At 41.3% G+C, this 18,621-nt stretch overlaps 1 protein-coding gene across 12 annotated transcripts in view; it reads left to right on the top strand.

Moving 5' to 3' along the window:
• The window catches only part of DCX (doublecortin), a 140,183-nt gene that overhangs the window by 112,138 nt on the left and 9,424 nt on the right, over nt 1–18,621 (top strand). For 4 of the 12 annotated variants that reach the window (XM_077889928.1, XM_077889929.1, XM_077889936.1 and 1 more), the window contains 2 exons: nt 8,671–8,765; nt 10,376–10,594. The exons of 2 other annotated variants lie outside the window; for them this stretch is intronic. In XM_077889928.1, the coding sequence (XP_077746054.1) occupies nt 8,671–8,765; nt 10,376–10,579 (299 nt within the window). In that variant the 3' untranslated portion in view covers nt 10,580–10,594. Of the gene's footprint in view, nt 1–1,592; nt 2,781–8,670; nt 8,769–10,375; nt 10,595–18,621 lie in introns of those variants that run through there. 6 more of the 12 variants (XM_077889930.1, XM_077889932.1, XM_077889931.1 and 3 more) reach the window with 4 other exon arrangements.

The raw sequence follows: 18,621 nt of genomic DNA on the forward strand, positions 1-18,621 counted from the left end.
TCACTGAATACCCTGCAGGGCATGGGATGTGGTGGTGGTGACCCATCTCCCTGTAATAGTCGTCCTGTCAACCTGCTGTAGTCTGGGACTTGTGTTTAAATACGATTAAATCTCTATCTCTAGAATTTTGGTGCAATACATAGTAGTTCTAGGTGATATGGGGAAAAGGAAAAAATGAATTCCCTGTCACTCAGAATTGGGGAACCAGCATGCATATATATTTAATAAATTACTTACAAATACATATATAGTTCTGATTATGTGCCAAGTAACTGTTCTTATCACTTTATATGTATAAACCAATTTAATCTTTACAACAACCTTGTGAGATAGACACAATTACCCCTATTTTGCAGATGAAAAAACTGGAGCATATGAAAGTTGAGTGATCTGCCCAAGACCACACAGCTAATCAGTGGCAGAGCTGTGGTTTGAACCCAGGCAATCTGTCTCCATAGTCCACAATTTAACCATTGCACCATGGTGCTCAATAGAAATGAACAGTAATGGTTTGTTTAAGTGCCCAGTGAATGGGAGAGGTAGGCAGTAAGTGCTAAGGGAAGCCTTCTTGGAAAAACTGAGGCTTGCAGGAGGGTTATATTTCAATCAATATGGAAATGGATTATTTCTTACAGGGGCAAAAAGCATCAACAAAAGAGCAGGGGTGGTGATGAATGTAACATATGAGGGTACAGGGAGGTGGCTGTTAAGTCTACATTTCCAGCCCAACCTTCATCCGGATATTAATCCCATGAATGCCTATCAGACAGTCCTACTTAAATGTACCAAATACAATGTACCTAAAAACCAAAAACATTTCCTCCTCGTGCTCCCTGTCTGACGATAGGATCAATTCTATTCTATTCCTCAGGTCAAGCCTGTCTTTGAGTTATCTTTGATTCTTCCTATGCTTTAATCCTTCAAGTCCACTATATGCTGCTGTTGTTTGAAACATCTCCACATTACTCACATAAGAGTCCCTTCCTTTCCCTTATCACCTGATGCCAGGATTACTCCATAGACTCCGAAGTAGCATCTCTGTTTCAAATCTCGGCCTCACTATGCATCTGGTGTGGTGCCACCATATTTCTCATCCTAAAACACATTTCCATTGTTTCCCCCTCCCAACAACCCCCCCACCTCACTGCTGCAGAACCTTCAGTGGCTTCACATTGCATTCAGGAACCACCTCCATCTTAATGGCTGAGAGAGTAAAAAGAGAAGTGCAGAGGGCCATGTGCAAGGGCTATGTTTTCAGAAGCACAGCAATAAAATGCAGAAACCAAAAGCAAGGGGCTTCACTCCGGAAAACTTCAGTCCTCTAATGCCTGTCATGGTAGCCAAAGAAAGTCCTCAACCCAGAGATTGAAAAATCATCCCTTTTAAAAGGGGTTTCCTAACTCAGTGCCTATATATTGCATAGCTCCTTCTATCCCTTCATTTCTAGTAGTGGGGATATTAAGAGAAAAAGATATTGTTACAAAGCCCTTTCTATGTACTAAGGCACTTAGCTAAGGATTTTATGGATAGTCTGTCATGTAATCCTCAAAACAACAACTGAGACATGTATTCTGTCCCTTTAAATGTTACAGATGGTCCAATGGAAACCTACAGAAGCTAGGGGACATCCAAGACCACACATCCAGGCTAAGCCACGATTTAGAACCTTGACTGGTTCCAAAACATGTGTAAAATCAGTGCAGTTTTTTCTAGTTTCTACCCCATGAAACCAGGAGTGAGCATTGACAACAGGCTCCCTCCACCAGAAACATGTTCTCAGTAAAACCACCTTCAACAGGAAATAAATATTGTCAGCATTATCAAGTTGCAGTAAATAATCCTGGCACTTCCAGCAGCCTTCTTACAGATGTTCTCTTCTTGCGGGACATTGATCTGTGTCAAAATATTGCAGGAACGCGTGTACATATTTGTTTTGCAAATTCTTATATCTCTCCTTATTTAGTAGAAGATTCAAAGCTGCATGCTGCCCCAAGAGTCTGATGGAAATAGATTTAAAATCCCCATTCCAAGTCCTGAAGCAACAGTATCTCACAACCTGTGATTAAATTTGGCCTGGGAACCAGCCCTAGGATCAGAGCAGTGAAGAACTATTCTGTGCCCTCAGTTCTGGCTTCCCTAACGGATGGGTCTGGGGAGAGGGACACAAGCTTTTCCACCAAGCAGAAACAATTAGTCAAACCAGTCCAGACACCCATCCCAGGGGTTCTATGGAATGAATGTGTGAAAACCACAGGCTCCATCTCTTGGCCATGTTCTGAAGTAAGTTGAAACCACCTTGATTCTACTTGGATGGCCTTCCAGAAAAACTCCCTGTATATATAGGGAGAAAATGGTATGTTTGAATCGGAATGAAGGAACACTTTGAGCATCTCAATATGAGAAAAAATAAAGAAGTGGCTGAATTATGTATTGAGATCTCCCTCTGCAAGGCATTAGGGAATTAAAGAAGACAAGACAGAGAACCAATCAGAGAACAAGGTCATGGTGAGAGGCATATGATATACAAATCCAGGAGGTCACCATCCATTGAGGAGAAGCAATTTATACCCTTTAAGCAAGTCCTAGTCTCTCCGAACCTCTATATTCTTGTGATTAAAAGGAAGCCACTAATTTCTGGCCATCATTTGTTGGGCTTATCAGGAGAATCATGTGGATTCATATATGGTAAATGGTTTGAAAACAATTACAGAACTACAACTGCAATTATTAAGATGGCTCTCAAATTATTGTCATGGCCTTTTTTTAGACTGGGGTTATTTTTAGCAACCAATATTTTGAAATAGACATCCAACCAAAGCCAACAGGCTTGATTTTGAGTTGAGCTCCCGTGTTGGGACTAGAGTGAGAGGAAAAGTCAGAGCTAAGTGAATGAGCATTATCAATTTGGTCTCTTGGCAAAGGTTAGGTACAAAGCAGATGCCAAGCTCCCCCGCTTTCCTTTCTGTGCCATTCTGGCCATCCAAACTTGAACCCATAAAGTATAATGACTTGTCTAACTCACTGCCCAGCCAGTTCTATAATTGCCACACCTGGGGCTACTTACATCCACCTTACACAAGCTGTATCCCAATTTCCAGGGAATCCATAGTCTAGGAGCTCAGCATCAACTCTGCTTGGCTGGTGACCATATTTTGTCCTTGGCTGCCCATGCCAGAAATTGGACTGTCTCCTTGTCCTTTGGGCACTGACTCAACCCATCTTGTTCCTCATTCATGGGAACTCATCTTCCCCCCCTTCACTTAAATCGCTGTAAATAGGTAAGTCAGCCTAGTTACCTTGCCAGCCATCTTTTGTTTGGGTTTGTCCTGCTCTGTTCTGACAGAGCCAAGGATTTGAAGACAAGAACTGGGGCAAGGGCAGGCATAATGATTCAGAGAAGCGAGTGAGACAAGCTGTATGCCTGAGCCAAGCTTGGCCATTGTGCTGCCTAGCTGAGGGGCAGCAGTTGTTTGGAGTAACAGACCTAACACAGATACCATCATCCCAGAGAGCTCAGTGGTGTGATGGAAGTTACATGCCATGCTGGCTGCTCTGGCTCTGACTGTTTCATGACATTGTCTATGATACCCAGTCTGTTTGATGAATAAAAGAAGGTTTTTGCTAAATACTTTCTAATCTAAGATAGATAAGTGGAATAAAAACCCAGTAGATGGGCAGAAGCTCTGGTGTCTACTTCTACCTTGTCCTATTCCTCTCTCCTTTCTCCACAACTTTTCTCCCCCCTTTCTTCCTCCAGCAGAAAGTTGTCATAGGAGGGAAACTGAGTGGGGAAAAGTTAGAGAGGAAAACAAACCATGAAACTCTGGGAAACAAACAAAGGGTGGCAGAAGGGGAGGAGGGTAAGGGGATGGGATAACTGGGTGACAGGCACTAAGGAGGGCACATGATGGGATGAGAACTGGGTATTATACTATATGTTGGCAAATTGAATTTAAATAAAATATTTTTAAAAAGAAAGCTGTCATACAAAGGAGTCCCAGAAGCAATTCACCTATAAAAGCAAGAGGGATATAGCAAAAACTGAAAACAAACCGAAATACACATAGACTTTGGAATCAGAAAGATGTGTGTTCAAATCCTGACTTTTGCATCCCTAACTAAAGTGAGCCTCTCTTTCCTCATTGGAAATGAGAATACAACTAAAAGAAGCTGTGATTATTATTATTATTATTATTATTATTATTATTATTATTATTATTTTGCAGGGGTAGAGGAGAGTACATACAGAGAGTGCCTGGCCTATCAGACACCAAATAAGCAATAATTATTATCTTGGTTTTTATTGATAAGATTGATAAGAAGGCCTAGGAGACTGAGAAGGCCCAGATGCACCTTGTTGTAGAGGGAAAACACTGCCCTGTACAATGAGAAGAAAGGAAGGAAAGGATTTGGACTCTGAGGAAATAAAAGGTGGCCATGGTGAGACAGGGCTATGGTTCTGAGCAGGGGAAGGAGAAAGACAGACAAATCAAAGGGGGCAAAGTCTCCCCTCATGCATCCTCAAATAGCCGCTGTGAACTAGAAGTTCAGAGACGAGCTGAGGACATTTTGTAAAGTAAAATAAAGGATAATGAGGGATGTCACAAGTGGTCTTACTTCCGGCCGCTCTCACAATGAACTATCATGGCTGTCCATGTGGATGGGCCAATGTGAGACCGTGCATGGTTCATCAGACCCTATTAGCATTTTTTTCCTGCTTCTTCTCTTACTTGACATTTATAGGAATTAGCTTCAGAGTCTATATCAAATGGCACCCTGGCAGGTAGTTTTTCCCACAGAATCCATAGAAGAAATGCACATGTGAATGTATTTTTATCTAGTCTAAAAAAGTAGGGGCTCCTTCAGCTTGAGAGAACTTGACATCTGCTTGTGCGTGTTATGTTCTCTCATGTCTCTCTATATCCACCTTTGGGTTTTATTCCATCAGGAAGTCTGGGGAAGTGTTTGCATTTCCCAAAAATGCAGTGGGTGGCAGTTAAGGTATTAAAAAATAAATTTTCGGGGCAGCCTGGGGTGGCTCAGCAGTTTAGCGCTGCCTTCAGCCCAGGGCCTGATCCTGGAGACCCGGGATCGAGTCCCACATCAGGCTCCCTGCATGGAGCCTGCTTCTCCCTCTGCCTGTGTCTCTGTGCCTCTCTCTCTCTCTCTCTCTCTCTCTGTGTGTCTGTCATGAATGGATAAATAAAATCTTTAAAAAATAAAAAAAATGAATTTTCAAAACGCTTGGTGAATGTGGATGACAAATAGTCTTTCATTATAGGTAGCTTAAGATTGACTAGCCGGGGAGGGGCAGAAATCAACATAGACAAACACACAGAGACTAGAGAGAGAGGTATTCACAAAATATGTGTTTATGTATTACCCCTAAAGTTTTGGAGTGAGAGACTTTCTGAGGATATTAAGAAAAGCACTGGGAGTTGCACAAGAACCTGTATGTGCAGGTCTATGGCCAATAAATAGGTGGAAACTGCCTCACCTGCAGACATGCTTGTGATCAGTTTTCTCAATTTTGCCAAGACCAGTGGGCCCATCCTCAGCTAGGTAAGAGTATAGGTGAAAAAGACAGTTGGGAATATAGTAACTACCGCTGTGTAGCATGGCTGACAAATGCTGGGGAATGACAATCCATTGTTGCCAAAGGATGCCTTGATGCCTCGGAACCAAATAATCCATTGTTGCCAAAGGAGGCATTGATCCCGTGGAACAAAATTTCAGAGCTCACCTGAGGAAGTGCCCAGTGCCATGGCCAAGCCTAGCCCCCACAGTCTCCATGCTGGTTGGCACAGATCACACTTTTCTTGGGGTGGCTTACTAGTGCATGCACATAGCACTCTAAGCTTATCTGTCCTCTAGGTCTCTTCTGTTTTGTCCCTTCTCTCCCTCTCCATTGCTTTAAGTCATCATCACCTCTCACCTGGACTAGTGCATGGTCCTCTTTTTTTTAAAAAAAATTATTTTAAATAAGAATTTATACAGAGTAAGGGGAGAGGCCGAGGGAGAGAGAGAATCCCAACTTGGGACTCGATCTCATGACCCTGACATCACAACCTGAGCCAAAATCAAGAGTAGGATGCTTAAGCAACCGAGCCACCCAAGTGCCCCTGGACTAGCACGTTGTCTTCTAACCAATCTCTTTGCTCCTACCCTCACTCTAACCTACCCCATCCCCGTTTTATCCCAGCAATTGGAGTAATAGTTTTAAAATGCAATAGTGATAGTATCACTCTCAGATTTCTTTCACGAATGAAACCCAAGTAAAAGGCCCCACAAAAGGGGGCACCTGCGTGGCTCAGTAGGTTAAGAGTCTTCCCTCAGCTCAGGTCATGATCCTGGGGTCCTGAGATCGAACCCCATGTCGAGCTCCCTGCTCAGCTGGGAGCCTGCTTTTCCCTCTGCCTCCTTCCCCCTGCCCATCCTCTGTCTTTCTCTCTCTCAAATATTTTTTTAAAAAGGCCCCACAAAAGGCCCCCACAGTCTGCCCTTTACGCCATTCCCAATCTCATCTCTTAGAATTCACTGCTGGCACCTGTACTTGAGCCATTTTGAGCTCTTTGCACTTTATAAACGTACTGTATTCTTTTACACCTCTGTGTCCTTGCCCCTACTGGTACAATCCTAGAGTCTAGAATACCCTTTCTGTCCTCTGCCTAACCAGTTCTAATTCTTCTTTTTGTAATGGCTTTTTTGAGCTACAATTCACATTAGGTTGTACTCCTTCAGAATGTGCAGTTCAATGGATTTTAGTTTAGCCACCTAGCTGTGCAATGGTCACCACTATTGCCAGAATATCTTTATCCCCCCTAAAATAAACTCTGTCCCTATTATCACACACGTTTGTTTCTCCCCAACTACCCACTTCAACCCTGGCCAGCCCCTGGCAACCGTAAATCTACTTCCTGTCTCCATTGATTTGTCTCCAATTATTCCAGAGTCATCCTTCAAGATTTTTTGTTCAGGTGTTGCCTCCTCCTATGTACCTTCCAGTCTCCTGATTTCAAAACCTCTCCTTTGCGCTCCAACAATTACCTATGCATGGCTCTGCCATAGTACTTAGCCCACTGTATTCTTGCCCGGCTCACCACAGGAAGTAGTTTACTCATCTCTGGAATCCCAATGTGGCCTAGTTTAGAGAAAGCTCCCTGTAACTACTGGCTAAATGAATGAAAGAGTTCCAGGAAGCCCTGACAGGGAGAAAGGTGTCTCAGTAAGTATGTGGGAGATGCATTCACTAATACACAGCTCAAGCCAGATAAGTGAATACCTATGTGCCCATATTTTAGCTTGCTTGCACTTGGATAAACTCAGTAACCACCCCACTGGTGTCTCTTCCATCTCTATAGTTGATAACACAGGTTCCAAAACTTAGGGAAACATTATCCTAGGTGGAAGAGAGGACATTAGATTCTCAGAAAATATTCATGATACAACAATTTTAGCTTTCCCTTCCTTCTTGTTTCTCTCCTTCCTCCCTCTCTCACTCTCTGCCCCATGTACCTTTGGGATATTTTTAAAAAGATCTCTTTATTTATAAACCATATTTCAGAGTATCTCTGATTAGCAGTGTTGGTCCTTGGATTTTTAAAAAAAAATTAACTGTAGCAGGAGATGTCTAAACATGAATCCACTCGAGAGCTGTTTAATTGTTCCATTTCCATGCACCACATTTTTTTACATGATTGGATCTTTAAAAAGCTCATTAGCAAAAGGAATATAAAACCATTTACAAACACAATGGAATATCAAGACATTGCATACTAAACCATCTCCTTTTCAGCATTTTGTTGGCCTAGAGAGAAATGAGGGTGCACCCTGCCTCTGACCACCACTGTCTGCCTTCCTCTGTCATTGTGCGTTTCTCCTGGTTTCATACTTTGGCTTTCTTTTCTTCTCCTGACCTCTTACCCTGTCTTCCACATCTCCCTTCTCCACTCCTGATCTCTTTCTCTCCCTTGTTACTGATTTCCACTTCTGCCCCTCTCCCTCTACAAGCCTTTATGTCTCACACTATTTCTCTTCCACTTTCTTTTCTATTCTCCTTCCTGGGTAGTTTCCTTTCTTTTTTTCTTTCCTTCAGCTCTTTTCAGCCAGGATGAGGCAAGGAAGAGAGAGTAAAGTGTGTGTGTGGGAGGTGAGCAGGAAAAGAGAGAGTGGGGAGAGATTGGCTATCCTGTACCTGCCACGGCATTTACCACCAGAGGGGATGCGCCCCTCGTCCCAATCACCCAGATTTCTTCCACTCTAAAGGGAAGGCACAGAACCTCTTTTTGCCTCACTTTTTTTTTTCTGCCTTGTAACATCGAAACAAAATCATATGTTCCCACACTACCTCCCAGAGATGGTGTTAGGGTCAAACTTGGGAATGAATATGAGAAAGGTTTGAAAAGAACCAGAGCCTGTAATTGGAAGCACTCAGGGGAAAGGGTGGGAGGATTACGGCCCTGCACTGCTCCAGGATCTAATTAACTGAGGATTGCTGTTCTGGCCCTTTCTGAGGAATGTGTTTCTTCTCACCTTTGTTCCGCTCATCAAATCACTTGGTTGTCTGTGTACCTTGCTTGAATGTTCTTAGTGTCTTCGGAGGGGAAGGATAACTGGTTCCTTTGTATGCTGTTGATTCTTACCCCTTCCTTTTCTCTTGCCTCGGGCTAGCAAACGGGACCTCCAGCAGCCAGCTCTCTACCCCCAAGTCTAAACAGTCACCCATCTCCACGCCCACCAGTCCTGGCAGCCTCCGGAAGCACAAGGTATTATGTCTCTTATACCTTACTAAACCCCTTTGCACTCGGACTTCTCTGAATGACTGGGTGAAGGTTTGCTCTGCCATCTACTCCAGCAATGCATTAAGGCCAGAATTTCCCTTCATCTGGTCCTTGAGCTTGAAGCCCTGGGAATCCCAGCAGGTGCCAAGCTTCTAGTCACTTTCATTTTGTTCCTTCGACCAACGTCCCCCCAGCCTAACCCCCTGCAATTCCCAGTTACACTTAACCAAAAGGAAGAGGTAACAAAGGTCCTAAATACCTGAGTTACTGGTGTCACCAAATGATGGCTCAGAGGATGAGCTGGAAAGCACTCAGCACAGCAAAGAGGGCATTGAGCACAGCTTATGTCCCCAGGCACCAGTCGGAAGAAGTGACAAAGATAGCAGTCAAAGAAAGTTTGCACTGAGTGACTCCCTTTGGATTTGCTGGATATCAAAACATGAACACACCCTAGTTTCACTATGTATTCATCACTACCAGGCAGTTTCTGGTACATTGTAGGAGGAGAGGGCACATATACACCACATCAACCCTGCCTGGGAACCATTTACACCACTAAGTAATTCCAAATAAATATACCTCAAAAATAATACAAGTTTGTAAACTCTCTAGCCCCACTTTCCAAACAGATTCCCACCCAGAAATCTCTTCTGTATAGAAAATCTGGAGCAGTTACTGCCTTGGACCTCACCTCTGAGGCAATGTGAACATGGTTTCTGCTTCGATGGCCACACTCTGGAGCAGATTCCTCTAGAATTCTTTTGTCTTCTCCCTGCTCACAAGACCTGGTGTGAGATGGAAATAGGCAAAAGGCCACAAATGTGGCCAACTCCATCACTGGACCATAGATGGTCAGAGCTGAAAGATTTTAGATGGAGATAAATTACTTTCATTTGATTGTCTCGATAATCTTGGGAGGTCAACAATTTGCAGGAGAGGAAATGAAGACCCAGAAAGCTTAAGTTACTAGGGTGACATAGCTAGGTGGTGGCAGACATAGAACTAGCACCTGAGTGACTGCCAGCAGTATGCTGGAGCCAGTTCATGCTAGCTCACAAGTGTTAATTGTGTACATCGCTTCTGAGCTCTATGCTCAGCAATTACAGTTTGGTAACAAGAACTCCATCGTGGTGGGAATATTTGCACCACAGAAATCAGTACACACTACAAATCAAGGCTGTGGTCTTCCCCCTCCCCTGCCCCCCACCACCGGAAAGTTAGTTTTTACGAATGTAACAGCACACCACTACCTGACATCCATTTTCATTTCTCTACATTAGGACTCTACTTTCTTGGTTAATTGACCATTACCTGTTCCATCATTCCTACTTCCTATTCTGTTCCTGTAATGACCCATTTAGTTTCCAGTGTTGACCCCGACCAGAACCTTCTAATTGTCCTGCTCAGCTATTTGGTTTCCCCAAATGAGGATCTGCTGAACTTTCTGTGCAGCCAGTGTTACGCAGAGGTTGTAGCATGGATGAAAACTACCCTTACCGTCAGCACTCGGTTACTCTTCTGAGCAGCAAAGCTCATTAATTATGGATGCTCCAAGATGGGGAGTAGCCTCCTTCTGTCGTTCCACTCTCCAACAGGAGCTCCTATGCTACATTGCTTCTTACTGTCTTTGCCCTATGCATTTCTGCCCTTATCATCCTTCTGAGGAGATTGACCTACCCCAGCATCTTCATCAAAAGCAATGGGGCAGCTTGGACATTTATTTGGCCTGCTCACTTGAGTCATTCAGCTTTTCACTTGACCTGTTCAGTTCATTTAGGCTGAGGACCCATCGTCCATAAGCCTGTTGAGGTGAGTGCTGGCTTTGTTAAACCATTTCTCCTGGTTGGGTTTGTGGGCTTTTTTGTGTGGGTGTTTTGTTTTGTTTTGACTCAATTCTATGAACTAATTTAACCATTGAAGGACTAGAACAAGCGATAGATGGTGGCACTGCCAGAGCCTCTCTGTGGGATTGTCAGTACATCCTTTTATTTTTAAAATGACTCTTTTTTATGACAGTGAGACAAACACACATGAAGTAACAAATCATATGATTCTCTAGAGCAAATATTTAAAGAATTTGGGTTTTGGTGAACTTCTTACTAACTTTTTAACTTCTTACTTTTATATCATTTCAAACTTACAGGAGAGTTGCAAGAATAATATAAAAAAGTTCTGTACACTCTTTACACAGATTCACCAGTTTATATTTTTGCTCCATTTATTCCTTGTGTTCTCTCACTCCACACCCCCCCACACACGCATGCACATGCACACACACACACACTTTACCATTTTTTTTTAACATTTGAGATGAAGTTGCACACATTATATCATTTTACCTCTGAATGCTTGTGTGTATTTCCTAACAATAAGGATATTTTCATTCCTAACAATAGCAGAGTGATCAAAATCAGGAAATTTGTACTGGTGAAACACTGTTATATACGCTACAGCTCATACTCACACTTCAGCAATTGCCGTCCAGATTCACACATCACCTGCAGTTGTTACGTTCCTATAGTCTTCTTTAAACTAGAACTTGAGTCTTTCTTTTTGAAGATGTATGGTAGAAATGGAGAATACAGGCCAGTTATTTGGTAGAATGTCCTTTGATTTAAGTGTGTCTGATGTTTCCTTGTGATTAAGTCCATATTATGCATTTGGGGCAGAATTGCCATAGAAGTAATATGTCTCTCTCAGTGCATCTGATCGGGAGGCAACAGCCTCATGCTTGACACTACCAAGATGCAGGGTGAACTGGTTTTTCCAAATAAGCTAAAAAAGTATCTTGTGACCTTGGCTCAGGCCCCCTGGGTCTCAGGCCTCAGCTTCTTGTTCCTCCTTCTACATAGCTACCTGAACCTTAGATAGCACCAGTAAGGTCCTTGGGCAGTGGGCCCAAGCAGTTCTCATCTGAACTTCCATCCAAGTGGACCTGAAAGGTGTGAGTCATGGTGGAAACAGGAAGCAGGTGTCTGAGGCCATGACTTTCCTCCTGCGCAATTGGAAACAAATTTGAAGTCCCAGCATCCCTTTGGTAACTCTTGATGGCTGTGGCAGGGCCCTAAGCTGTAATCAGCCTCTTGGCTTCCCCTCTTAAGCAGCTCATGGAGAATCCTCTTTAATGCAGCTGTGAGGGGGTTAGCCAAAGTCCGCATACTCGAGTGCTAACAATATGGACACAAAGTAAGTCCTTGGATAGTTAATGAGAACAACATTTTGCATTTCCATACTACTTGATCCTTTTGCACATTTTCCTATTTACCCTTGTGATAACACTGCCAAAGAGATAGGGCAGGTAGGTAGCGTTTCCATTTTCCAAATGAGAAAAAGGGGGTGCCAAGGTGAAAGACAACTCCAGTATGATTCAACACTTTGGAGAACATAGTACATTTAAGATGTTCAAAAAGCCCAGAAATATAGGAAAACACTTCTGTTTATTTAAAAATGTTTTCCAGGTTGGTAATTGCACTCATTCCTTTAAATTTGGAGATATTTGGCTTGTAAAGTCTTCTAGAGATCAAAGGGAAGTATATTTGACGTATTATTTGAAAATATAACCAACATAATTTAAATACATATTTTCCTCTGTGTTTTCAGACCCCTTTTCTGTGGTCCTGTAAGTGCTTGGAGAGATAGTTTGATGAGTAAAGTCGGGTACTGACCCTTAAATCATAGACACCACTCTAAGTGGATTTCGGTAGTGTGATCAAGAGCGGACAAAAGGACTCTAAGAGCACAAAGAGGGGTGGGAAAGGCCTCTAATGGGGTGAGGGTGGGAGATGGAGAAAGTTTTGCAGACTAGGTGATATTTAAGTGGGGCCTTGAAGCCTGGGTAGGCTTTTGATGGCTGGTGAAGAGAATGGGCATTCCAGCATTAAAAAACAAAAAAAGTCAGCAAGAATAAAGCCACGCCATCAGAAAAGTGCAGGGCACATTTGGGAAAAAGCAAACCCAAACTAGAAGCCAGGTTTCTCAAAACTCCTCTCTGACTTCCTTTGGACTATAAGCTCCTTGGACCAGAGACCAAGATTTTGTTTTCTCTAACGCAATAGTATCGCCAGCACAGCTGTATTTGTTACAAACATTTTGTTCTGTAGGGCTCCAAGGGACTAAGCAAATGAATTTCAGGTGCAAATTATTTGTATTGTTAAGCAATATGTGTGTTTCTGTATTTCTACATATCGATCAACAAAAACACAGAGTTGAGATAATTCCTTCTCCTGAACATTGTTCTACCCACACAAGAAAATATCTTTTGAATATGATGTAAGTGGATGGAGGACATAAGTACAGAAATTCATTACTAAGCCTAGTCCTATGGGTTCTCTCCATAGCCTGCCTCTCACCTCACCCATCCCAAGTCATAATGACTACAAGTGCAGCCTCCTTGCGATTCTACCCCTAGGCCTGCACCCCCTTCCTCTGAAATATACGTCTGAAATAATCTTTTATGATTATTTCCACCAGCCAACCAACTACACTGAAGGGTCTGTTACAAGAGTTATTGAGAGCAAGGGTGAATGCTGAAGCCCTGTGGTTCAATGTGTTAGGACTCAAAGTAGCCTCCATAATGAAAAGGCCCTTCTGTGTTGCCCAAAAAATGTGCAGGGTGGTTAGGAACTTGGCAATGTCAGCCTTGTTTCCTTTGCTTTGGTGTAACTAATAAAACATAAAATGCAGTGATCTGACTTAGAGAATTTTAGAACAAGAAGGAACCCGAAAGATCTTGTACTCCACGTCTCCCTCAATATTCAGACAGAGCATCAAAGGCCCTTGTAAGGGGAAATGAAATAGCCAAGATAGGGCTAGAACCTAGGTCTCCTGACTCTTAATCCTGTGCTCTTTCTCTGTAGTGGACTTCTATCGTGTGTAATTTAGACTAATGGAATCCATCGAGAGTCACAGGAGAGTCATGGAACAAAACTACCACAAAACTGTCTTTTTACTTTTGTATACATCATTACATGCTAAATATCACTCTATGCATTAAATGTCGATGCATGCATTTTGCTGTATAGGGCTCCATGCTCAGGAATCATATAATCAGTATTCAGTTGTCAGCCTAAGGGATTTTCAAAGGTACCATTTTTTAAAAATAACAGCTTATTGAGATGTAATTCACATACTGTAAAATTCACCTTTTAAAAGTATATGCTTCGGTAGTTTTTAGTATAATCATGAAGTTGTACAAGAATATATTCATCACCCTCAAAAGTATTCACAGTCTCTTCTCCCTCCACCCAACCTCTGGCAACCACTTATCTACTCTCTGTTTCTATGAGTTCATATTCTGAACATCTCCTATAAATTTCCCTCTGAGCACTGCTTTAGCTGCTTCTCATAACTTTTGGTGTATTGTTATTTCATTTTCTGTCTTAGAAAAGATAAAAGTCTTTTCTAATTTCCCTTGTGATTTCTCCTTTGACCCATTGGCTATTTAGCAGTATGTTGTTTAATTTCCACATATTTGTAAATTTCCCAGATACCTTTCTGTCATTGCTTTCTAATTTAATTCCACTGCAAAGAACATACTTTGTATGATTTCAACCCTTTTACATTTATTGAGATTTGTTTTGTGACCTAGCATATTGTCTATTCTGCAGAATGGGATCTTGAGAAGAATGTGTGTTCTGCTATGGTTGAGTGGAGTATTCTATAGATGTGCAGTTGTTAGTAGTGTCATTTAAGCTTTGTCTTTCCTCATTGGTCTTCTGCCTGGTTATTCTGTACATTATTGAAGGTGGAGTACTGAAGTCTTCAACTATTCTAGATGAGTTGTTTATTTCTTCCTTCAATTAAGTAATTTTCTGCTTTATGTAGTTTGGTGCTCTGTTGTTAAGGCACATGTATGTTTATGTTCTCAGGTGTATTTATCCCTTTTATCATTAGAAAACATCCTTATTTGTCTCTATCAACAATTTTTTGTCTCAAAGTCTATTTTTTTCTGTTATTAGTATAGCCTCTCCAGCTCTTTTTGATTACTTACTGCATGGTAAGTTTTTTGTCCATCCTTTTGCTTTCAATCAATTTGTGTCTCTAAATTGTGTCTCTTTCAGGCAGCAGAGAGCTGGATCATGTTGTTTTTTGTAAAATCCATTCTGCCAATCCCTGCCTTTTCATTTGAGTGCTTAATCTATTTATGTTTAATGTAATTACTGCTAGGGTGGAGATTACATCTGCCATTTTGTTCTTTTCTATATGTCTTATGTCTTTTTTGTTCCCTTATTCCTCAATGTCTGTTCTTTTTTGTGTTAGATATTTTTCTAATGTGCCATTTGAATCTCCTTGTAGTTTTACTAATTTTATTTTGAGTTATTTTCTTAGTGGCTGCCCTGGAGAGTACAATTAACATCTTAATGCAATCTATTCTGGAATAATATCAACTTAATTTCAATTGAACACTAAAAAATTTACTATAGTACAGTTTTGTCCCTCCCCCTCCTTCTGGGCTCTTATTGACATACAAATTACATCTTTATAATGTAATTAGTCCATCAGCACACTTATACAATCACTATTCCATGCAGTTGTCTTTTGAACTGGTTAATAGAAGAAAGAGTCACAAAAATAAATTTGTACTGTCTTTTGTATTTACCTATATATTTACATATACCAAGTGTTCTTTCTTTTTTATATGGATTTTAACTACCGTCTATTGTCCTTTCAGTCCCTCCACCCCCGCCCCAAAAGCTTCTCTTTAGTATTTCTTGGAGGAGATGTCTGCTAGCAATGAACTCTCTGTCTTTGTTTATCTGAGAATGTCTTGTTTTCTCCTTCATTCTTGAAGGATAATTTTCCTATATTTTCTTAAATGCTTTGATCTAATAAGTTTCCCTGCCTTGGCTGAAACACTGCGTGCGTGCGTGCATGTGTGTGTGTGTGTGTGTGTGTGTGTGTGTGTGTGTGTTGGGGATGGTTTCAGTGCTCTGTCAGGCAGTTTATAACTTTGCCTCAGCCTTCATTTGCTGCTTGAGGAGGGCCCCAAGGCCAACCAGAGGTGAGAGATTAGGACCTTCTTCGGTCTCTTCTCAGAATACACCCAGTCCTGATCATGTACCATGTCATAGAGATTCCTGGGAATATGTGAATATGTTAGAGCTTTTCAAAGTCTCCTATGGACATTAATTCTGTAGCTTTTCCCTTTTAAGGTTTTGAGCAGCTTCACTTACCCCAACAGTTTCCTCTATGTTAGGCAGCTGTGATTTTAAACAATTGCAGCTGATTAAGCTCCCTGAAAAGGCGGTTCACAGTGAGTGTGCTTTTCGTCAGGTCAAATAAAGAGTCCCATGAGTGGGAGTTTCCAAGGAGCTACTAAACAGGTCAAATAGTGACAATTCTCTGGGAATGGGGGCATTTTGGGGAGCTTCCAACTCATTCTGCACTCTCTGGTCACTGCTAAGTTGCTGTTTTTCAGATACTGTAATTGGGAGGCTGTTGGTTTTCAAAGGTACACTGTAGTTGGGGAGAGGAAAAGGAAATAGAACAAGCTAATGCACTACAAATTTTGATATTCTTACTAAAATTCAGCCATTTTTCTTGAATAAACACGTTTTGGATTGCTGAAAGCTTTTGGTTAATTTCCAGAGTTCTGAAAAAGTTGATTTTGACCATTTTTCCAGTGTCACTGCAGGAGCAGATTTTCAGTCTTTCTTTGCCATTATGGAAGTCTAGAGCTCAAAGATACTTTTGACTATGTTCGATTTTCACTTTATTCAAGTATAAGAGAACTAAAATCCCTTCAGAGATGTGACCCAATTGTGTACCAATTCAATTTTACAAGTTTTTATTGAACTCCTGTTGTTTCCTCAGCCTTGCACTTCTTACCTGTGTATCAGTTTTATAAGAGATGGGTGTTTGGTAGTGTAGAACAAGGGTGTCAAATACTGCCTATGGCCTGGTTGTTTTGGGGTAGTCCCCCGATGTGTAAAAAAAATGTTTCTTATATCTTTAAAGGGGTGTAAAAGAAACAAAACCCAAACAAACAAGACTACATGGAAGAAACCATATGTAACCAGCAAAGAGAGCCCAAAATATTTACTATCTAGCCCTTTACAAAAAAAGTTTGTCAGCCCCTACCGTGAAGGGATGGTGGGTTGGTAAGAAGTGAGTCTATTTGCTATAGTTGCCTTTCTTGTGTTTTTTAATGATTAAGTAGTCCCTTGAGGGTCCAAAATAACAGACTGAGAGGTGGAGGGGGACCTTACATATTGTCCTTTCCAATACTAAATTTTCAGGATGAAGACACCAAGAGTCAAAGACTTTTTCAGTGTCACAGTATAGATTATTCAGGACTAAAAGCTCAGCTTTCCGAATATACTTAGCTCCTCTTTCCATTGAAGCTGCCTAAACATTTTCTTACCCCTTCCTTGTCAGCAAAAAGTGTTCTTTTTTTCTTTAAAGATTTTATTTTTAAGTAATCTCTTCCCCTAATATGGGGCTCAAACTTACAACCCCAAGATCGAGACTCACATGCTTTACTGATTGAGCCAGCTAGGTGCCCCACAGCAAAAAGCATTCTTAATATTTAGATAAGCAAGTCCCTCTCCTCCTTTTTCTTGTCCTTCTTCCTCATCTTCACTTTTCCCTCTAACTCACAGAGAAGCTATAGGCTCCAATTTTTTGGACAAGTCTCTACCTACGTTCTTTGTTTCTATTATACCAAGGAGAATCTCTTAAATATCCACAGTTGACCTAAGTTTTTCAGTTCCCTTTAGTATCTTGCTGATAATGTGAATGATAGCAGTGGTTTTCAAACTTCTTCATTTGGTGATGGGTGAAATTCTGCCTTCGCCATGTCTGATTCAACCACAAGAGCTACACATTTATTTATTTATTTAATGTATTGGGCTTCCAAACAAAATTTCATTTGAATAGAGGATTTAGAAGGAGAAGAGAGAGAGAGAGAGAGAGATTGAGAGACAGAGATTTGAAAATCACTGATTTAGATTATGGGTGAAGTAAGTCCAAGAGGAATCAGAAGTACCTCCAAATACAGTTCTGGGGACAGTGGGAAAAACCAATGCCATATCACCTCCCAATCTCCTCAAGACATATAAGCCTTGGACAGCATTGAAGCCATGGATCCTAATTCCTGGTGCAAAATGGAAGAGCATCAGGAAATAAGTTGCAAGTAGGCAAATGAGGTACATTTTCAGGGTTAGGCATTTGTTCAGGACCTGGCAGTTTTCTGGGACCATGAAATGAATTGACATTTATATTCACAACTGATTTTTGACAAAGGCACAGATTCAATCAGTGGAGGAAAGAAAGTCTTTTCAATAAGTGGCGCTGGAGCAATTGAATATCCAAAGGCCATAAAATGACTGCTAACCTAAACCTCGTATCTTATGTAGAAATTAACTTTTAAAAATGGACTATAGGTATAAATGTAAAACAGAGAAAAAGGAAACAGAGGAGAATATCTTGTGATCTTTGGCTAGGCAAAGCATTCTTAAGTTTGACAATAAAAGTACCATCCATAAAATAAAAAGAATAATAAACTGGACCTCATCAAAATTAAAAACTTTTGCTTTGTCAAAGACCATGCAAAAGGTATGGAAAGACATGCTACAGAGTGGGAGAAAATATTTGCAGGGCACATATTTAACTAAAGGTATACAAACAACTGTTAAAACGTGATAAGAAAGAAAAAAAAAACAGTTAGTAAATTAACAAAAGCCCTGAAGAGGGGTGCCTGGGTAGCTCAGTTGGTTATGTGTCTGACTCTTGATTTTGGCTCAGGTCATGACTGCAGGGTGATGAGATTGAGCCCATGTTGGGCTCTGTTCAGTGTGGAGTCTACTCTGCTTGAGATTCTCTCCTTCTCCCTCTGCCACAC

The sequence above is a fragment of the Canis aureus genome, chromosome X (genome assembly GCF_053574225.1).
Source record: "Canis aureus isolate CA01 chromosome X, VMU_Caureus_v.1.0, whole genome shotgun sequence".
Lineage (NCBI taxonomy): Eukaryota > Metazoa > Chordata > Mammalia > Carnivora > Canidae > Canis > Canis aureus.